Source organism: Pinus tabuliformis, chromosome 7 (genome assembly GCF_031772625.1).
Source record: "Pinus tabuliformis cultivar Carrire ecotype Pingquan chromosome 7, CPIR1, whole genome shotgun sequence".
NCBI lineage: Eukaryota > Viridiplantae > Streptophyta > Pinopsida > Pinales > Pinaceae > Pinus > Pinus tabuliformis.
The window spans coordinates 629,924,311-629,947,571 of NC_142293.1; the positions used below are offsets into that span (position 1 = coordinate 629,924,311).

The following is a 23,261-nucleotide window of genomic DNA, read 5'->3' on the forward strand; positions in this document are numbered from 1 at the left end:
AGAGGCAAAGAGACACATAGAGGACGCAGCGCAGAGGCCAGAGAGGGTGACGCTAAGCTAGGAAGGGCTCACGCAAGCCCCACGCAGAGCAGCGTAGAGCCTCCCATGCAGAAGTTTGAATTTGCTGAGGAGGCTGACGTTTTTGAGCTGGGAGGGCTGGAATCAGCTCCAGAAGGCAAATCAATCTCTAGCAGAGCTAACGCAAGGCCCACGCAGGGGTAGTGCAGAAGTAGCTGGGGACTCATTGATTCCACTGCCAGATCAGCCGAGACTTGCAGTGTAGAGTGAGGCAATCTCACTAATTTCTTCTGCCGAGTGATATTCTCTGTAACTAGATTGTCAAGAAGGCATCCAGTAGTTGTATTCATAAATACTTCGACTTAATAATAAAAACCCTCAGATATGTTTCACCGGTTTTCTCGCATTGGGTTTTTCCGGGGACATTTGTCCAAAAACCACTGTGCCATTTGTGTATATCTTTCTCTATTGTTCAGTTTCTTGTTTCGACATATTATTTAATTCGTGTAGGTTGCAGTGTATGTATTTCAATGTTTGTCGTAGGAAACTGCAAATAGCTTGTTCATGTAAATCTAACAAATAGGAGAAATATCATCAGTTGTTGCAGTAGGGATTCTTGGGTTTCATGAATTTTCACATTGGGCCCGAGGAAGGTGCATGGAGCAACGAGGGAGACAGATCCAGATTAGTTGCGGAAGATCAAAGGATAGATCTAGGGCTTGATCAGGTGAATAACTCCAAGTTTATTACTATATATGTAATTCCTTATCTAGGCCATTATCCCGGGATAGGAGCCCAAGCATGTTCAGATTAATTTATTAATAAAGAACTATGATTGGGCAAAAATCTATCATTGTGAATATAACAGTTCTTTAAATTTGCTTTTGTCGAATTTGTTAGGAACCTAGTTATGTGTTTATTCAATGAGTTTTATACTAGATATTAAATATCGAGTGCTAGGTTTGCAGGAAATCTAACATGGTATCAGGGGTTAAACTTTGAACCAATCTCGGATTCACGTGTGTCGGGTTCGTACTGGATCATTGAGGCTTGGTTCGACCCCAATGGCATGAGCGAAAAATTTTAAGGGACCGAAATTGACTGTACAATGGTACGGATGATGCAAAGGTTTGAGTTCAAAAAAAAATTAGTGTGTCCTATAAACACAAGAAAAAAAGGTTGCAAAGAAGTCGACATAAAAAAGGGTGTGTGATGGTTGGGGCTTGGTGACCGATAGCTGCCCAACCACCAACATTGTTTGGTCGGGGGTGGCAGCCAAGGGCCATAGTTTCCAACAGCCACCTAGCTGTTGAAGCTACGAATCAAGGACAAGGGGTGCGAAGTGAACAAGCAGCAACAAGGGTAGAGCAACAACCAGAACTTGGGGTTATCAAGGGAAAACAAGCATCGGCAAAGTGAAACGGCCACTGGACAAACCTAACAAGAGCAATGGTCGAAGGGACTAGCCAACAATCGCCTAACCGCAGCAAGAGAAATCGCAGCATTCACAAGAGAAGGCGATCCAATTAGAAGTTGAGCAACAGTGGCTGCCAGCACCAACAAAAAGGAGCCACTCCAAACAAAACAACAGGCTGAAAAGAGGCAGATCTGTCGGCCAAGCACACGTAGACATGGCAAGAGTAAGCCTAATGGGCCATTGTTTGCAGAGATTCAAGCAGGCTAGTCGTCGTAGTAAGTCTGCACAACAACAGAAGAGCTAGACATAGGGATGTGAGCAGAACTGGCAATGAGGATTGCATGCAAGGTTGTCGTGGATTGGGTCAAATCAAGAACGGAGCAACAAAGTTGGAGGCACAGGGCCCTTGCCAACGTGAATAGTTGTGGGAAGTAAACAACAGTGAAAATTCACAGTGGCCAACAGTGCACATGGATCGTTATTGGGAGCTCGTGTAAGCGACCTAAGCAGACACAACAAGACGGGGCCAACATAGCCACAACCGCTAGAGTGCAAGGGCTGAGAGGAAAGGGTCCACCTAGCAGGATCAGGCACAAATTGTCAAATGGTACCTGCAGAAGACAAGTCGTAGGACGAAGTGACCGACAACCATCACCATCTGTAGGTGCTAGAGAAGCACATGAGGCCAACTCGACACAAGGTGTATGCAGACAGCATAGGGTTCAGTTGACGTGTGTGGGGGTCTAGCTAAAGAGCACCAACATTAGGTAGATACTATGAGTAGGAGCCAAGAAAGTCGCAAAGGAACTCAAACAACAACACAAGTTTGTAGGTGCAATAACTAAGCAGAGGAGGATCATGTCACGAGCAAAATGTCGCGCTAAGCTTGATCAAATAATTATGGTATGCAATGGGCAACAAGGAGTTGTTGGGCAAGGGATCTGTCACAACAAGTTGTGAATAGAGGTGTCAGTAGGGTTTGGCCAGCTAAGCATGGTACGAAGGATAGTACCAGTACAACTTTCCAAAAGGATTAGTGGAGTTCAGCCCTCAGAGGGAGAGGAGACTGTACGGGTCAAGGGATTGAAAGCAGAGTTTGTGGGTGTATCAAAGGACCGAGACAAACCCATAGCAATGTTAGAAGGACTTCGCACAAAATTGATGTTAGTGACGGAGATTGAGCAAGAGGCTCTGAGATTGGGTTGAGACTAGGTACTCAATTTTCCAATCTAGAAGATGGGAAGGAGGCCTCTTGCAAATCTATCAGGACTAGTTGGTATGAGCTAACATTAATGGATGCTCAAGAGCAAGCTCCTAGGAGCATGGTTGGGACTTGGGAGAAATAGACCTTCAATGCAGATTCCAAAGGAGGTACCAGGGAAGTCTTCCAGTTCAAAGGGAGTAGCTACAGCAATGGATGATGTGGTGGGATTAGAGGCAAATCCAAGTGGAGGAGGTTCTTCCAGAAGTACCTCCCTCGCTAAGAGGGAGTATTGATCTTTGTATCTCGGGCAGGTACTTTTGCATAGGCCATGTGTCTAGGCGTGTAGAAGTCACCCGCATTCTCCTTAGAACACTTGCTCTAGTGTGAGCAAGTTGCAAATGTAACTAAGCTTAAGTTTAACTTAGGAAAAAGCACATATTAATATGTTGGCTTATTGAACTAAACGAAACTTAGGAAAAGTAAAGTAATTTATTTTAGTAAGTTTTAATCTTAGCCATTGATATCAAGTGAGGTGAGATATAATCTCAGTTGTTAATCACTTTGAGATTAGGGTTAGGGTTAGGGATTTAGCTCAATGCAAAGTTATAAAAGCAACGCTAAGGAGAGGAAGTAGACACACTACAGCAAACAAAAGATTGAGAGAGGCATCTCAATGAGCAGTGTTGGGCCCAAGGAAGGTGCAAGGAGTAGCGAGGGAGACATCCTAATCGGTCAAGGAAGATAAAAGGACGAATCTAGGGCTTGATCAAGTGGATAACTCTAGGTTTATTGTTGTATATGTAATTCCTCAGTTGGGCCATTATCCCAGGACATGAGCCCAAGTAGGTTCAAATTAATTTATTTAATGAAGAACTATGATTGGGAACAAATCTATGTCATTATGAATGAGATCAGTTATTTAAATTTGCTTCAATTGAATTTGTTAGAAACATAGTTGTGTGTTTATTCAGTAAGTGTTATGCTAGGAATTAAATACCGAGTGCTAGGTTCGCAGGAAATCTAACACTAAAGTGAAAGAGAAATTATATTGAGGTGACAATGGTGCATTTTGTTGAGCTTTGTAGCTCAAAGGGTACTTCTAGTCTTGTATCTTGACTAGAAGGACCTTGATTTTCCTCGTTAGGAGCTTGCATGCGACACGCGGAGTGTAAAAGTGAGTTGTATGCATGTTGATGTGTTGTGTGTGACATGCATGAGATGCACTCGTAAGACAAGTTAAATTTATGACTTGTACTTGAGTTAAAGTAGAGAAAGCTAACGATAGGATAGTTAACTAAAGTAATGTCACTTATCTTCAGTTAACTTGACGAGCTAATTTTGGCTGTCAATCTTAGCTTAGGAAAGTTATAAATTGAGCCTAAAGTGAGGTGCTAAGACACAATAATAGCACAACACTGACAGAGGCTTCTCAGTCAGCGTGTGCTTGGTCCGAGAGAGTTTAGTGAGGCTGTTGATTAGTATTATATTTTCTCAGTTAGGCCATTATCACTGGTACGGGAGCCAAAGTAAGTTTTGTGATTAATTTATTAATGAAGAACTAGTGTTTGGGCCAAAATTTGTTTATGTGTGTGATTCAGATCAAATAATTTTGCTTCTGCTATATTTTTATGAGTTAGGAATCTAGTCGTGTATTTGTTCTACTTATTAATTGCTAGGAACCGAATACCGGGTGTTGAGTTCGGGTCATTTTAACATGGTATCAGAGCCGAAACTTAAATTGATCTCGGAATTATAGGTCAGGGCTCGTATCGAATCGTCAGAGCCAAGTTGGCTCGGATCATATGAACGGAATTTCTTTTTGAAAAGTGGGGAGATCTTTTTTAGGGCCAAGAGAAATTTTCTTTTCTCACAAGCAATTTTTTTAGTTGAAGAAAAAAAAAGACGAAAAGAGAAATAAAAGGGCCCATTTTTTTTAAAAATAAAAAATAATAATAATAGTTTGGTGGTCGACAGTTAGGCAACCAGCTGTCGACCGAGCCACCAACCGCCAGCGAACCAGCTGCTACCAGGCAGCCGGTAGCCAACCCACCAGCTGCAATAATTCACGCGCTAGTGAAGTGGGGCATTGAGTGGAGGAGACCGGCGAAGCACGAACACATCTAGACAGGGAATCAAACAAGTCCACACAACACAAGCAAAGATAGTCGGACCAAAGTGGTCGGAGCAGATACAAGTGACGAGAAGCCTAGCCAGATCGGCCGTCAGGAAACCAATCATCATGCAAACAAGACCAATTGTCGAGAACAAGGAATAGTCAGGCCAGTTGATAGCACAGTCGATAGAAAGACAAGAGATTTCAGTAGACACGATCGAGGCCTAACAAGAACGCGCTCGACAGAGGAGATTTGGCCATGATTTTTTTTTGGTCGACATGACATGAGGATGCAGAGCAAGTCAAGAGGAAGAGCAGCCAGTCGATGCAACAGTGACTCGAGCCACAACAACAAAAAATTGATCATGTCCAACCCACAGCACAGGAGCAATCAACAACTGCTGAGACTGTGAGTAGGAGTCAAAGCCACAAGCAGAGTGAATACAGTGGTATGGTCGTTGGACTTGCCAGCTGATAGGCCCTGTTGATTTAAGAAATAAAAAACAAAAAATAATTTCGCTGCTATAGGTCGAATTGTCTGGGCAACACCGGCGATTTCCGAGCCAAGAGCAAGAAGGCTCCGCGCAGCCTCGGGAAGTGTGCAAGAAATCTCGAGCAGTGGGTAGCAAGCAGAAAGTGAAAAAAAAAAGAGTTAATTGTTGGTTAGTTTGACAAAGATGGCTACTGGGCTATGTTATGAGGACAAGTTGGACGGGGCAGGAGATTTTATCCCCTGAAAGGAGCGGATTGTTCTGTTATTTGAGGAGCAATGTTGAAGAATGTAACTAGTGTTGGTCTTCATAATTGTATTTAAGTCATGTATTTATCAAAAGAAAGAAAAAGAATTTATTATTAAATAAAGTGACTTATTAAAGCATGGGTTTCATGCTTGGGTCAATTGTTTATAAGTCAAAGCCTCCATTGCAGGCTTCTAGGGTTTATGTCAAGTGTCCTTGTCCATGTCATAATATAAAAGACCCTTCTTGGGCTTTATTTGTCAAGAAAGCAATTTATTCTATTGTAAAATAGGCCAATTAGGCCTCCTCCACCAAGTCGGCCTCAATAAGGGAATTCGACCTCACAAACTCACTGTATATTGGAGCAACTCGACTCATTTGGAAGCACATATCTCACCAGTTCAAATTGCATTAGTTGGGAAGCAGAAAAAGTGTGAAGTTCAAGAAGGCAGTTGGAATCGAAGTTTTTGGGTCTCTCTCTCTCTCTCTCTCATGTGCAATGAAATTCTGAAGCTACGTCAAAGTTGTGAAGCTGCATCAAGGTTGAAGTTGCAAAGCTACATCAAAGTCGAAGTTGTGAAGTTGCATCAAGGTCGAAGTTGTGAAGCTGCTAGGCTGAAACTATTGAAGTTGCTAGATCGAAATTGCAGTCCTGAAGCTGGGTCAAAGTTCTGAAGCTGGGGGTCGAAATTCTGGGTTGAAGCTGCATTTGAGAAGCTAGCACTTGGTAATTTTGGAAGAGATCATCTATCAAAAGGAAGAGTTGAATTAGTGGAGGAAGGTATTTTGGTCTAGGGTCTTAGTCTATCTCAATTTGAATCTATTGAAGGAAGAGTTCTAACTGGGTTTTCCCCTATAAAGGGGTTTTAACCTTGGCTAAGTGCCTACATCTGGTGTCCATGATCTTCATGTTTTTGCTTTGATAATCACTTGATGAAAAGAAGATAAAAGAAGAACATAAAGAAGTAAATAAGAACATAACAATATCACAAGTAATTATCAACATAAGAAAATATTTTTGCCTTTCCAATTTTCTAACAAGCAGGAGTTGTGGGACATCATGGAAAAGATTGTCCCAATTCCTACAAACCCTACTCAATTGGGTGCGTTCAATAAGATAAATGTGAAGGAAAAGAGAACAATCTTGGACTCCATTAGAGACCATGTTATACCTCATGTGACAAGGAAGAAGTATGCCTATGAGATGTGGGCATCCTTAACCAAGTTGTACTAGAGTACAGACCAAAATAGGAAGATGGTGTTCAAGGAGAAATTTTGAAACACCAAGATGTTTGAAACTGACATAGTTGCATCATACCTAATTAGGATCACTCAAATTAGAGATGATTTGGCAACAGTGGGGAAACTATTGACAATGAAGAGTTGGTCAGATCAGCCTTGAGTGACTTTCCTCCAAAGTGGGATGCCTTTGTTGATGGGATCGTCGCACAAGAAAATATACCTAGTTGGGATAGATTGTGGGATGACTTCATACAGGAGAAGACAAGGAGACGTTCCAAAACTGCAGGCCAACATGATGGAAAGGATGATGAGGAGAATTTTGCTCTTACTGGAAAGGGCAAAGGTAAAGTAAAGGGAAGTGGGGGATTTTCTTCCATGAGCAAAGTGAAGTTCTTTACGTGTCACTAACACTGATCACTATGCGAGCTAGTGTCCACACAAGAAGGATGAGGAGGAGGAGGAGGATCAGGTAGTTGCATCAACATCAACTGAGATTGATGACTTTACGGAAAATTTAGAGAAGGAATTTTTTCTAGTTGCCTGTGTTTCTAATAGTAGCATTGTTGTGTATGAGGACAGTGGGTTATGGCTAGTAGAGCGTCCAGTGACATGATGGGGATGAGGTTAGTGTTCTGCAGTGTTTCAGAGACAAACTCAGATTGCCATGTGAGTTGTGGAGCTAGCACCACGCATGCAGTGAAGGGGGTTGGATGTGTCAGATTCAAGCTAGAGTCGAGGATTTCTAAAGGTGGCAAGGATGTTGTTTATTTCGGGTTTGATGGTACATGTGCTCTCAGTATCAGCCATGGAGGATGTTGGATATAGAGTTTGGTTCCAAGATGGATAAGTGCTTTTATATTCAAATGGAGTGACCTTGGATGCAGTTGTAGTGCTTGGCATCAGACAAGGGAAGTCATACAGGTTGTTGGGACAACCTGTGGGTATATCTAATGGGATCTTGGATATTGGATCAATGTCAGTTGTTGAGAGGGTGCAGGTGACGAGGAAGAGTGATTCTTCAAGCACTGCCAGGAGCCTCATCCAGTATGATATAACATTGATGGATGCTCAAGAGCAAGATCCTCGGAGCATGGTTGGATGTGACAGGTTCTCAGCTCAAGTTTCAAATTAGGTAGCGAGACAGGCTTCAATGTCAAATGGAGTAGCTACAAATACTGAGATGGGCTTGGAGACAGATTTAGGTGGAGGAGGTTCTTCCAAAAGTACCTCCCTCACTAAGAGGGAGTGTTGAGCTTTCTAACTCAAAAGGTACTTCTAGTCTTCTATCTTGACTAGAGGCAACTTGATTTGCCTCATTAGGAACTTGCATGCGACACGCAGAGTGTGCAAGTGAGTTGCACACACGCTGATGTGTTGCGTGTGACATGCATGAGATGCGCATGTAAGGCAAGTTAAATGTATGACTTGTACTTGAGTTAAAGTAGAGAAAGCTAAAGATAGGATAGTTAACTAAAGTAATGTCACTTATCTTCAATTAACTTGACGAACTAATTTTGGATGTTAATCTTAGCTTAGGAAAGTTATAAATTGAGCATAAAGTGAGGTGCTAAGACACAACAATAGCACAAGATTGAAACAGGCTTCTGAGTGAGTGTGTGCTAGGTCCGACAGAGTGCAGTGAGGCTGGTGATCAGTATTGTATTTTCTCAGCTAGGTCATTATCCCTAATACAGGAGCCCAAGTAAGTTTTGTGATTAATTTATTAATGAAGAAGTAGTGATTAGGCAGAAATTTGTTTATGTGTGTGATTCAGATCAAATCATTTTGCTTCCGCTATATTTTTATGAGTTAGGAATCCGGCTGTGTATTTGTCCCGCTTATTAATTGCTGGGAATCGAATACCACGTGCTGGGTTTGGGAAATTCTAACACATTTCCCATCTTGTGACCTCGAGTTAGCGCTTATGTTGGGACTTTTCACAAGGGTGCTAGTTCAAGCAGAAAATCACAAGAGTTATTTTCATGCAATATGAGGAGTAACAGTACCAAAATCATGAAACCTAAACACTACCACAGTTATAAGTTCTCCATTTCAGACAAAATAGCAGTTGCCTAATTAATGGCAGGCTAGTGTTTATAAACTGCTAGCAAGTAGTGCAATGCTCAGGGAGTTACAATAACTTTGTCCAGGAGTTCAGATTGCAACAGCCTTTCATCTGTGTACAATCTCATGGACCATGGACATTCTTTGCACAGAAAGTAACATTTTCCAACAGTCTCCGATGAATATTTGTTATTAACAAAATAAATTATTTGTTAGAAGTTCTAGTCCATGTAGCAAGATGAAACAAGTTAAATTGAATGGTTAGGGGTTGGAATTTGCCAGCCTATGATTGCAGGAAAGTCACAGCTGTTTCCATAAAACATGTATTGAACCCTGACTGAAGCTTGTCACTTTATAAGCACAATAATACAAGCTTCAAACCACAAATAAACTTTGACAGCGTGTGTAGGACCAGGCCTTGCTGAGATAATGAGCTTAGCTAACGTGATTAGGGGTCACATCAAATAGGCTGATATACTCAAATAAAATAGACTCAAGTATCCCCTTTGCCACAGTAAATCAAAGCTTGCACTTAAAAATAGCAGAATTCAATATAATTTAGTTGCATTTTTTTTTGTTAAAATGGAACATATTCAGATTTTGAGCAATGTTTAGGGCTGTAGCATAATTTTGTGCTTGGTATGCACCAAATTCTCATTGTATTTTTTGAGATCAGTGTCAGCTGCTCATGGATTTTTTATCACCATGATCTTTATGCTCCTAATTTCAATCATAGTGGTCCATGCAACCTTAATCATTATCCAGATCATCTCCCCTACCATAGAAGGATCCAACAAAACCACTACGCGTAGAAAGGTGAACGATAAAAAGTAAATTCATTAGTCCACCTATACATGCACTTAAGAGAATGGGAGCCCTAACCATGCAAGTTTCAGCCAATGGCAATGGTGCTTGTCTATGGACTGAATGATCTCCCCTACCATAGAAGGATCCAACAAAACCACTACGCGTAGAAAGGTGAACGATAAAAAGTAAATTCATTAGTCCACCTATACATGCACTTAAGAGAATGGGAGCCCCAACCATGCAAGTTTCAGCCAATAGCAATGGTGCTTGTCTATGGACTGAATGTAAATTGAACCTGCCCGTTTTATCTACCAGTAGAATTCAGCTCGCCACTTAACAATGAAACAAACATACAGAACGACAGTGAGTAATGAATAAGACCTGGCTCATGGCCTGCTCAGAGTCCAGGAGCTAAATTAAATAATGGACCTGTTTTTTTTATATTTTTAAAATTTTGCATTCAACTCCAATTTCAATTCAGGTTTGGGATAAAAAGAAACAAATTTGGCCAGCTTTATGTTTATACAAATAAAATGGCTCATTCACGAAGATAAAATTGATTCCGTTCTTGTCTGTTGTGGGTGTGTGGACAAGCATGGAAATCAGAGACATAGAGATAAATTTTTAAAAATACCTGAAGAGCAGACTGCCATTCTTTGTTACGTATCCTATCATTCAAAGCTTCAAGAACAGCCTTTGGAAAGAGGTTTGTGGACATCTTAGTTGCGGCTTTCCTCTCAACTCCTGCTTTTGCAGCCTCCATCCGCAAAATGGCTGACATTGTTCTTCTGAATGCTCTCTTTGAATTTGCAGTCTCTCTCTCCACGTCTGCACTTTCTTGAACTTGTTCTGTGGATTTTGTCATGGTCTTTGAAGTATCTCCTGGCGCCTTTTTTGTACGTGCACTCTGTGCGCGTTGTTCAACACAATTTTTTATGATGAATTTTTCATTAACTCCAACACCAACACCTCCTTTGTTCTCTTTTCTCAGATAAAAATTAAAGGAACTGGTATGTTTGCAGGGAGCAAACACAACATCCCAAGTGCTTGAAGGAGGAAGGGAAAAATAGCTGCGTGATGTACCGTGTGTGCATACCCAAAACAAATCCATGACCTTCGCTCTGAAGAATATAATCGGTATCCTCCCATAGATACACAAATCAAACCCAACTGATCTGATCTTTTTTGGGCGTTGTCTAAATCTATTCTGCGTTCCAGAGTATTTAGAGAATTTGGAAATTACAAATGGGGTGAGATAGCGTTTTTTTATTAAAAAAAATAAATAAATAAATATGGGTAGATAGTGTTTTTTTATTATTTAAACTTTGTTTTTAAATGAATAAGTAGACTTAGCATTTTGAAAAGAAAAACAATATTGTAATTTCAATCAATTTCTACGGGATTTTGAACTAGTTTGATCGGAAAATACAATTTTCCTTTTCCCCGGTCTTTCTCCGCCGTTTTTTCGATAAATGGTAATTTTTACTTTTAATTGCTATATTATGCCTATGCAAAATATAATGGTTAATATTTTTATTGTTTGAAATTATTATTATATAACTTAAATTGGTATGTATATATGGTGATTGAAAGGAATTTAAGATGTAAGAAAGAAAGAAGAAAGAAATTATTTTAACGTTTCCTAGGTTAAAGATAGTTTATGGAACAGATTGCTTCTTTATTTGCTTGATGTATTTGGCTCTTTTTCTGTGAAGCTTCACAATAAATGCTCTCAGCTTCTCGACAAACCCCTCGCTAAATAGATTATCCCAAGAGCTAGTTGCCAGCATATCTGCATAACTTTCCATGTTGTCTTTGAAGGCCTCACATTCTAAAATGAAATGTTTTTCTGTTTCCACTTTTCCGGAAGAACAAAAAATGCATACCCTTTCCTCCCACACTTCCTTTGGCCTTTTCCAGCGCCCTGTTTCACAACGAAGTTGATGAGAATTAGTCCTTAACTGAGCAATAAGAATTTTGGCCCTCCAAGAGATATTGGCCTCTATGTATGCTTTTGGTTGATGATTATGAGTGGGATTAAACGCTTCAATATAGTAATTTTTCTTTCTTCCTAGCTCCTTATCCCAAGTATGTTTGTGGAACTTTTCCATAACAAAAGCTTTTATCTCTTTGTTGTTTATGGGACGCGTTCAAGCAAATACCCCATTTACTAAACCATTTGTTATTTTGTTGCATCCAAGTTTTTTTGCTCTTGCACAATCTATCATTAAAGACAACCGTAGGCCATCTACCCTCTTCCATTTGCTCAATTTTTTTTAAATACCTAATGACTTGCACCATAGCAATTGCTTCAATAGGAGCAGGCCCTGTTTCACTTAACAAGATATCATAAGGAACTGCACTTTTAATCTTAAATTTGTTTGTAATCAAACGCTTCTGAATTTTCTCAATTTGTCTCCACTGCATGTCGGAGGTACTGCTAGCCCACAGTTCACAACCATAGAGAATCATCGGAATCACTAGAAGCCCAAAAAGAGTTTGAGTGGTCTTCCAATCCCATAACTCTGCCTCTCTACACTTATTTTGAAAAGCATAAAATGTTTTCCAACCCCCCAAAGTTCTTTTCTTTCTACAACCATTCCAGCTTAGATTTTTGTTGAAGTCAATTTCGAGGTATTTGTAATTGGCAACTTCTTCCAGAATGTTGTCTTCAAAGTAGAACTTATGTTGGTTATGTTTTATTTTCTTAAAGAAGACCACTACTTTCGTTTTGTTGATATTGACTTGCATCCCCACACTTCTACAAAAATGCCCAAGGGATAGTAAATGCTCTTGCAAACCAAGAGCTGATTTAGCAATCATTATAAGGTCATCTACATACAAAAGAAGCCTTATAACAAACTTGCACAAATAGATACCGTCACCCCCTTGCGAATTTAACCACTCCTCAAGCTTGTCGATATATAAACCAAAAAGGGTATGAGACAATGGGCAACCTTGCTTGACCCCGATATCGCTTCTAAAACTTTTAGAAATGCCTGTTGAAGTTCTAATTTTGACTTTCACCTCTTCATACAGCCTATGTACAACTGCTCTCAAATGTTTAGGAACCCCAAGTTCCTCCATTCTCTGCCAAAGTTTATCCCTAGGAACCAAGTCAAACACTTTTCTAAAACCAACAAAGCAATAAAAGACTTCTTCCTTTTTCTCCCAAATTTTTCAATGATGTGCCTTAAAGTTATGCAATGATCAATTGTGGAATGCTTAGGTCTAAAACCTGCTTGCCCTTTAGCACGCTTATCTCTTTCTTCTGCCCACTTGCTAATTTTGTTTTCTAGCATGCTTCCAAATAGCATTGCAAACAAAGGGTTTATCATGATGGTCTATAATTGGAGGGATTATTGACGTCACCGCTCTTGAAAAGAGGTATTGCCAGACTAGTTGTCCAATCTGTGGGGAGCCCTTGTTGTATGATGTTGTTGAAGATTTTTGTAATGTGAGGTGCAAGAATTTTTGAGCCCCACTTTAGATATTCTGCTTGGAGTTCAGCTAAGTCTTTTGCTTTTCCAACACCCAACTTCTTGATACCCATCTCTACCTCTTGTACTGTGTTCAGTATCGGTGTTGACCAAGGGGGGAGGGTCAACCTTGGGAACCTGCTCATAGAGTTGTCTTGCATAGTAAAACCATTTAGTAGTTGTAATATTATTTCCAATTTGTATCTTTTTCGATTGGAGCTCCTTCCAAAATAATTTGGGATTACTTTTCCCCAGGAAGATTAGTTCTTCCCTCCTTGAAACCATGAAATCAGCCTTTTTCTTGCTTAATAACTGCTTGTAAGATTTGAGCTTTATGTTATCCTTGTTTGACTCTTTCCACATTCTCCTTGCCTTTTTGCATTCCTCGTCAAACCAAGCATTAACCGGAAAGCAATTTGTTTCAAACTTCTTAATTTTTGTTCTTTTGCACTTTGCAAGTGCGCATTGAATTAAATGTGTTAATTCATGACTATGAAGGCTGTGAATTGTAATTTTCTCCTTCTCAAAGAGCCTCTCTAGCGTCATTTTGAAGGTATTACAATTTTCTAGGGTCAAAAGAATTCTACCCTATGGGAGATTTTGTTGGACATGCTGAATTTTTGACTGTAATTATTTCTTTCCAATCCAAGAGAAACATAAATAAATTGGCTTGTGATCTGATTTCAAATCCCACAGCTGATCTCCAACCAAAACTTCTTCCATTTTCTCACACAAACCATGTGAGCAAATTACATAATCTACCACACTTGCTCCATTGTAAGTATTGCAAGTGAAATTTTCGGTCTTTGCCCATCTATTCAAGCCATTACAAATGACTAAATCAAAGGCCCCACATAGAGTAAGCAATTGTTCACCAAAGAGATTGCAGCCTTTGTCCTTTGAAATTCTTTCCTACTGATGATTACTTTCTTCTGTAAGCCAAATAGGGTCACAATCATCTTTACAACAAAGAATGCTAGCTTGCTCACTTGCAGTCCTAGCATTGAAATCACCCACTATAAGGACTTCACCTAGCTGCGAATATGTTGCAATATATGCTTTTAAAGCTGCAAATGGATCTTTGTGGTCAAGCCCTCTACCTTTGTAGATTTTTGAAACCTGTGGCGCAAAATAGCATGCTGCAATTCTAATGTGGTTTCCATTTTCTGATATTTTAAACCAAATGAATTGCTTATTTGAGTCTTCTTTTTCTAATTGAATGAGACGACCTTCTTTCTCCCTTACTAAAACCATGATACCCCCGTGCCCTTTGCCATTCCCTGCTACCTTGTTCCACACTGCCATCTTCTAGTATCCTTCAAACAAAGGTGTCTTGCACCCTTCATGCTCATGTGTTTATATGAGGCAAATTATGTCTATATTTTCCGCAATAGGCCCTAACCCAGGTCCTCGTCTCCATGGATAACCTCTGCAGTTCCAACAAACTAATCTTAAGGAAACCTGGGTATGACTTGATTGCTATTTATTTTGACATGCAAGACTCACATTTGAGTCTTTGTCCCTATTTTCCCATACCGACCTTGCTTTCTGATTTCCTGTTGAAGAGTTTGTTGCCTCTTCTTTATTACCATCTTGCTGCTCTGTTCTGGAAGGAGGTCCAAATTGCACTATCACAGCTTTGCCTTTATAAATCCATGCTCTCTTTCCTTCATCTCTTGCTGCCCTAACCTTTAAAATTTCCTCCCTTCTTTCCTCTTGTTGTTTTACAGTTAAATCTTTTTCTAGGAAAAAACGAGAACCCCTCAAGAGATGTTTCTTGCTTAGAATAATATATTTATCATGCAAGCTAGGCATAATGACTTTTATGGGCCTGGCTCTCTCCCCGTTAAACTTACCCACCCTCCATGCTTGGCATATTTGTCCTTGCCATAGCAACTTGTCTTTCAAGAAGTCTCTTGCAAGGTCAAGAGTACATTCATTTTTCCCATAGTCTTTCACCCCTTTAATAATTATGTTTGCTGCCCTATTTTGTCTTTCCTTGCCTTCACTATCTTGCATGTTGTCAACCTAAATATTTGTTTCTCCTTCCTTATTAGCAGAATTGCTAATAACTTGAACCCAAGTTTTGGAAACTTTGGTGGAATCTTCTTTCGTTTCTTCTCTTGCATTCTCTTCATGGTTGTTTATTTGGGCAATCATTTTCCCTTTATCCTGGGATGATTTCACATTCACCACCTCTGTACTTTCCACTACAGATTTCTTTATGTTTTTCACATCCGCCTTCATGCGTTGCCATTCTGTCTTCCCTATCAGGAGAGCTTCTTGTAGCAATGCCACTTGTTCTTTTAAAATTTTATTGCTTTTTGTTAATGCCTTGTTCTTAGTCGTTATTATATGAATTTTATGATCTCTTTCCTGCCCTTTAGCTTCTAAAACCTCCAACCTTTGTTTTGCATTTAACAATTCTTTCACATAAAGATTAGATGACCAGGTGAGAGGTGTGGATGTGGGACTATATAAGGCAGAATCATCAATGACTTTTCCTTTGGACTTCTTGTTGCCACGTGCTTGTGGAGGAGACTTGTTTGAGTGCTTTTTGCGAAGGGCTCGATTACTTTTCTTTTTAGACTGTTTCTTCCTTGTTTGCTCCCATTTTAGACGGGTTATTCTTCGTTTTAAAATGCCCCGATATTGTTTGGCATTGACCCAAACCCACTTCCCAGCTTTGGCGGATGAGGAAATTTTCACTTGTCCTAAATCATTTGTCTCCACATGTTCTAAAATTTTTGGTTCCTTTGTCATGTTTGAATGCATTTTATGCTGCTTGCTCGTTGCTTGATACTTTTGCTGCATGAAAACTCCCTGCTCTCACACTACTCACTGTTCACTGCTTGCTACTCTTGTTGTTGCCCACATTGCTCTGTTCATATTGCTGATCACACTGCTCACCATGCTTCTCTGCTCATAAATGCCCTGAAAATTTCAACTGCATTTTAATTATCTCAGAGGCGGTAAATACTCAGATTGAGAAAAACGAGTGGCCACTTAGTTTTCACGTCTCCCTGTGTGGGGATTTAGTTCAACATTAACACTGATCTCTTTTCCGTATGAAACGATTCATGTAATTCCAGAGTCGGACATTGGAATAATAAGGGTTTCGGGAGGCAGGGGAGCTAAAACCCAGAAATGGATATATCTGTTCTAGCGACCTCTATGTACATAAAGAGCCCTGGTATGGCTTGCACGGGCCTCTCTGTCTCAAATTGCAATGGAAATTACTGGCTTGATTATCGATTGTCAGTAAGCGTGGATTTTTCTGGCTTTATTCACTCCCAATGGGTCCTCTGAGTTTGCCTTCCACTGCCCTTTTCGATCACGGTTGTCTGTTGTCTGTTCAGAAAGTCCAGCTGCTACTACTGTATATGGAATAATGCTTTTAATTTAGTGTGAGGATAGTGTGATATGGTAAGTAAAGACAAGTATTTAGTGTGTGGATTATTTATGAGGTGTAAATTAATTTATTCGTGCGAGGTTTAGTTTTAGTAAGTAATAGGTTCAAATTTTATGGAGAGTGGTTGAGGATGGGAGCTATTTTGGAAGGAATTAAATTATTATAAGGAGTGTCTAAGCTCGACCAAGTTTAGCAAAATTTTGGTGATAGCACCCTATTGGTAAGCAGATCGTTCTTCCAAGCTCAACTAAGCTTCGCATAATTTTGGTGATAGCACCTTATTGGTGTATTGGGGCTGGCCCCAGCCTAGACTCAACCTAACTAGAAAAAAAGTATTTAGTGTGTGGATTATGTGGTATAATAAATAAAGATAATTATTATTGGTATATTTTATAATAATAAGAATAATGTTTTGATTTAAGTTATTAAGAAAGATTTAATGGTTGGTGCACATTGAAGAGACCTAAGGCATTGTGACTTGCACCAATGTTATCTCGGACTCACTTATGTCTATCACCTTAGTATACTTCGCAAGCTCTATTGAGCTTAGTGTTTTCTAAAATTAGTTCTTATTAGTTTCATGCTTGAATTAATTAAAATTTTGGTGGTTGTTAGATAAACTATCCTGTCAAACACATGTTAGCAACGTGGTTGGTGGGATCAGTGACCTTCTTCGACTCAACCTCATTTTCCAAATGAGACAGTTTTAGCTTGTTCTAGTTTTTCTCTCATAGTGTACCTTGGTTCAAGGAAATGCTACTCTCTATCCCAAATAGTGAAATATCTAGTAATTCTTGTTATGGAATATCAAAAAAATATAGTGTGGTTGTTGTTTTTCCTTTTGCCAAAACCCCAAAACTTCCAAGAAAGTTATTTGCTACCATAGAATGTGAAATTTTAAATGAGCGAAGTTTAAGATTAATGTTGGTTGAATGTATATTGTGGTTGTGATCTATGACAATAAAGAAACAAGGCATCATATTATTACTAGAGAAATGTTTTTAGAGGTTGTTGGCATGGCAAAAGTGACAAAATTAGCATCAAGCAAATTCAATTTTTTTCGAACACTTTTTCATAGTTCAAATATTTGTGGAGATAGGCATGTTACTCAATTACTTATGTGCTTTGATAAATAGTGTCTTAAATGATACTTTTGTTAATGTTATAATTTCCAATGTTGCAATGGTTTGTGTGAAGTGAATCTAGAGCTTGTAAAAGGTTTTTATTTTTGTATGTTCTTGTTGTCAATATTGTTCTTCTCCGCAAAATTAGCATTGACTTAAACTCATTTTTGTTTAAGTAATTTTTGGCAATTCAAACATTTGTGGAGATAGGCATGTTTAATCACTCACCTATTTGTTTGATCAATAATGTCTTAAATAATACTTTGGTCATTGGTAAAGTTTCCAATGTTATAATGGTTTTTATGAAGTGAATTTAACCTTGTAGCATTTAATCTCCTATGTCTTATTGTTGAAACTTCAACAAAAGTTACATGCATTAGTCTCCAATTAAATTTGTTTAGTTCTAACATTAAATTAGATTAATATGGCAACCACACACAAAAAAAATATTTTAAGTAAGATAATTTTATTTGTGTAAATAACTAAATGATTTTGACCCTTGATGGGGTGTCAGAATTGAAAAATGGTGAGGGGTAGATTGAAGTCGTCCCACTAGGCCACACTCTTGTGGGATGTGGCAGTGCACCCCCATAGTGATTTGTTAGATCACATGTAGCAGACATGAGGGAGCCTATTCAATCACCTCTGAGATATTTGCATAGATATTGTCTTCATACCCTACAACCGACGTTCGTTGGTGAGAAGTACAGTCAGGTGACGATATTTGAAATAGATACTCGCTCGCCCAACGCGCTTGTCCTTTCGTCTAGTCTCATAAATCATGCATTCATTTGGTGGCATGTGAAGGGGTTATGGTCGGGTTTCCAACTCAAGGAATTCATTATGCATCACTTCATGAGAGGTCTCTAGCCAGACTCTAGTCTCAAGGTGACAACTTGGGGAAAAAATCTCCTCAATGCACCCAATATTAGGGTTTTTCATATCTACTTTAGTGATGGTTCATGGTTATGCCTCTCTGGTGTCTATTGAGGCCTCTCTTCCGGGCTTACGCTTATATTGGCAGCTCCATTGGGGGATTAGGCAAGAAATACAAGCTCACTACGAATGTTTCCTAGTTATTTTTCATACTTTTATCAACTCTTCCAATGCATTGGTTGAGTCTGAGAAGGAAACAACTAAGCCAACCATGTCATACATTTTAAGCTTTGCCTCGCTTACAGGTCATGGAAGGTGACCGAGTCTGGTCACGCAAGTTTGTGGTCTTCTCCATTGGGCAATTTTTTTTACTTGTCATCATCTCTATTTTCGTGTGGTTTGTTGTACATAGACAAGATGAAGGCGATGAAATTGTTTCTGGGAGAGGGCCTTCCTACTCTCCAAAAGCCATTGGCAATCCTCCTTATGTAAGGAGCTTCAAACCTGCTCCTAATAGAGTCAGTTCTCACTGGCTACTCTCATCATAAACCTAATTTCTCCATGAATTTATGCTCCTAGCCTACAAGATTCACAATCCAACTTGAATCCTTAAAAACTCCAAAGTAGGGCATCATGTAATATACCTATGCTCATCATAGAGCACATACTATCATGAACGTGGGCATATTCGGGCCTAGTTTAGGGTTGAAAGTTCAACAACTAAGTTTAGAGAACTGACTCCATAACCAGTGCAAGAGGAATTATCTCAGGCTTAAAGAGAATTAGAGGACAAACATCGCACCGTTATAGACACAGAAGTGTTGGCAAAGGTTGTTGATTGGGTTCCTAATGTTGTTCATACTCGTGGAAGATACAACCAGTACATGTACGTTGTGGATATCTATTGGCACCTCAAATTTCTCCTAGGTAGAATGTTGATAGATAGAAATGAAAGTAAAGAGGACATTCTTCTCTCTTTATATTGCATGCAAAGACAATTGGCAACAATGGATTGAAGGCTAGGTCACATTGAAAAACACATAGGCATCCCTCCTAAACCAAGTTTCTCTTAAGGAAGCAAAAAGAAGCCCATCCAAGTAGAATCCATCAATTTAGATAACTCTTATTAGTTGTCTTTTAGTTTCCTTTGTTTTATTTTGTGCAATAATTTTGTAATTATTAGTTTGTAATAGGACCAAGAGGCCCAAAAAATTTGGTTTTAGATTTTTTAACTCAGAAGATGGGATCAGTTTTTTGTTTAGTGCTTTGTTTAAGAGATTAAAATTATGCATTTAGTTTGGCCTTCCCAACGACTAACTAGATCAGACCTCAGTTATTGAAATGTAATCTTCTATTTATAAGAAATACAAAACTTTAACTTCCAAAAAATAAACAACTAGATGATTTTAAGGAACAAATTAAAGTTAAATTTAATGAGGGAAAAAAACTCTTTTTTTTTCATTTGTATTTATGTGTATTGTTCTTATTTTTTTCAACAGAAAAAAACAAACATCATTCATAATATAAATAGGAGTTTACATAATCATGTCTCGGTGAACAATAAACTTGGTTGCATACATCTCAAACACAACATGGAAAAATAAGCCCAAAACCAAAAAGAAAAGAATGTGAAGATGTCCTTATGCTCTGTACTATAGAGAAAAATAGTTTAGAATGGACCAAAGGGAGCCAACAATGACTAGAGCAACCATTCCTCGCAACTCCAGAATAACTATCTAACAAAAATACCACAAGACAGACTTGGCAAGATGGTTGAAAAAGAAAACACCACTAGAAAAAAAATGATCCACATTTGAAGTAGGACAAAAAGGAAAAACAGAGCAAGAAAGAAAGTTGATCAAGGCTAGGACTCAAATGATCCTAAATCACAAACATCACCATTGAGCAAGAATTCAAAATTCATCAACCCTGACTGAAGAGAAACCCCATGCTTGGAGAGGGCATATACCTCTGAGTTATGCTCTTAATAAACATGTTAGAAGGAGATGACAGGGAAGGAGGGCAATAGGGACTTGATGTTTTCCATTCAATGATATAAGACAGGCATCTTAAGAAAGATTTGTCCCTGAACCCACTCGATGACTGATTTTGAGTCACTAACAACCAGAAGCTTCTCAATGATAGGCCAAGCTGCACACTAGAGCACCCCCCCCCATAGCGCCACCACTTATGCCCTGCAATTTGATCTGGGTCCTCCATACCAAAAAAAGTGAAAGGCATGAGAAGGACTAAGCTTTATGTATACACCACATCTGCACTGTCCAACAGACTAAGCCCTGTTAAAATACCCGATGGGAACATACCAGTAGAAACGCGTCCTTCCCGCACTAGCTTGTCCTTCTTTTGGGACAAAGAGATCTCATCATCGCACAAATGTTTGCAGTAAATATCCCATTCAAACTCAAACTCCACTAAAAGATCTATCTCCCAAGAGTGCGACCAAGTAATTAGAGAGAATAAAAAGGGGTGACGAATGCTAAGACTAGCCAAGGTGAAAAGACCATGTTGATTCAGAAATTAAATAACATGAGGTGAGAGATTTTAGTCCCTAGTAATACCTTTTATGGTGTCCAAACTAATTAAAACATTCTCTCCATTACCCACCTACCAAATAAATTACCACAGAGCCAAGGTTTAGCCAACATCAAGTTATGCCAGATGTATGATGCTCTGCTTTTTGAGGGAGTCTTTGCTGCTACCCAATCCTTAAAACTAAATTGTCGTAGATACTTACCATAAATGATCTCTTTCCAAATGCCTTGTTCAATAAAAACCCTCCACAAATTCTTGGATAACAAGGTAAGATTAAAATGGCTAGTGTCACTTAAACCCCATCTGCTCATCTCAGTTGACTTTGTGAGTGAGTCGAGCCGAATTAGATGATACTTCTTGCTATTCCTAGCACCAGACCAAAGGAACTTCGCTATGATTATGTCGATTCTACTTATGACCGTCAATGGAAAATGGAACAAATGCATCTAAAATAATGATATTCCTTGCAGGACCACCTTAACCAATGTCACTCTTCCACCTAGAGTGAGCCATTTATTATCCCAAAGGGAAATATTTTTATCAAATTTGTTAATTAGCCAGGTTTAATTTAGATTTTCATATTTCCTCGACTTTGAGAAGGAGCCCAAATACTTAATCCACCTGACAAAGATCTAGTTTTTATCCCAAAGAGAGATGTTATATGATGAATTACCTCCGAATCCTCTCCACCCGAGATGATTTCTGATTTATCTTTGTTGATAATGAGACCTGTTAGGATATTCCGACACATAGGATATAGTTAAGTTCAACTTGGTCTAGTATAGAGTTAGGTTAGAGTTAGGTAAAGTGTGTTTCTTTACCGTTGTACTTTTTGTAACTTACAATCCGACGGTCACGATATGTAGTGATCCGACGGTTCACTCTCACCTCGGTATTACCGACACTTGATCCGTGGCTTAACACCCGATTGGTCCATGAGTTCTATTTAAAGCGCATGGAGGGTCATTGTTTGGGTAATCCGTGCATGAGAGAAGCTTATGTAAATTTTCATTCTTTGATTAATAAATTGCCTGTAGTACCCACGTTGGGACAGGTCGTGGACTGTTTCCCTCCTTGCACTTTGAGGGTTTTAACCACGTCAAAAATACGGGTGTATTGATTTGAGATCTGGTTGTGAGCGGTGTCCTTTTGGTATTCTTTCTGAGGAACTTACCCTGTAAATTCCTACATGGTATCGGAGCTATTTGAGGGCCGCGTCCGTTGGTGATCCAAATCTGAAGCCGGTAGAACTGCATGCGGCTGTCATTTCCTAGATCTGTTGTTTCTGACTGCTTTCGGGCCGAGAGGACTGCTCTGTTGCGTTCGGAGCATCTATTCCAGTGAGGAACCCCTTTCGTTTCACACGAAAAGGTTTCTGGTAGCCCTAGCTGCGTCATTTTTCAGATCGTGAGGTATACAGTGTTTTTTTTTGCAGTTTACTGTTATTTTCTCTCTGCTTTTCTCGGTCTTCAAGTCTTGCAATCCCAGGAGGGTATTTTCCTTTCCCAGTCCAAGTATGCTTGTGATATTCTTCGTCATTTTCACATGGAAGACTGTAAGCCAGCCCCTTCTCCCTTTCAGTCTGGAGTCAAACTTTCAGTCTCTTGTACTTCTCCTGAAGTTGATGCTACCTTATACCGTCAACTCGTCGGAAAACTCTTGTATTTAACCCATACTCGTCCTGATCTTTCCTTTGCTGTTGGCCTTGTTGCTCGTTTTATGCAAAACCCCCGTGAAAGTCATTGGAAAGCAACTAAAAGAATACTTCGTTATGTTCGAGGTACAGTACAGTTTGGGATTCATTACAGTGCCAAAGCAGCTCCTCTGTTAGTTGGTTTCACTGACTCTGATTGGGCTGGTGACCATGATGAGGAAGTCTACTGCCGGTTATGTCTTCACTCTTGGTTCAGGACCTATTACATGGGCTTGTAAGAAACAGGCTGCCATTTCTCTTTCGTCAGCAGAAGCAGAGTATCGTGGTGCCGTGGAAGCTAGTAAGGAAGCCTTGTGGCTTCGTCAGATCCTATCAGAGTTTGGCTTTGAGCAGCAGCATCCAACCACACTTTGGTGTGATAATCAAAGTGCCATTCAGCTATGCAAAGATCCAGTCCAGCATCAGCGCAGAAACACATTGAACTACACATGCACTTCATCAGAAAGCTCATTCATGACCATTTTCTTGAAGTACAATATTTTCCAACAGATGATCAGGTTG

The 23,261-nt window shown here is 39.5% G+C and overlaps 1 protein-coding gene across 1 annotated transcript in view; it reads right to left on the reverse strand.

The window, feature by feature from the left end:
- The window catches only part of LOC149249014 (uncharacterized), a 94,262-nt gene extending 83,431 nt beyond the window's left edge, over positions 1–10,831 (reverse strand). Inside the window, exon 1 of the mRNA XM_089456156.1 lies at positions 10,237–10,831. Coding sequence (XP_089312282.1) covers positions 10,237–10,713 — 477 coding nt within the window. The 5' untranslated portion in view covers positions 10,714–10,831. The remainder of the gene's footprint in view (positions 1–10,236) is intronic.
- Positions 10,832–23,261: the final 12,430 nt, after the last annotated feature.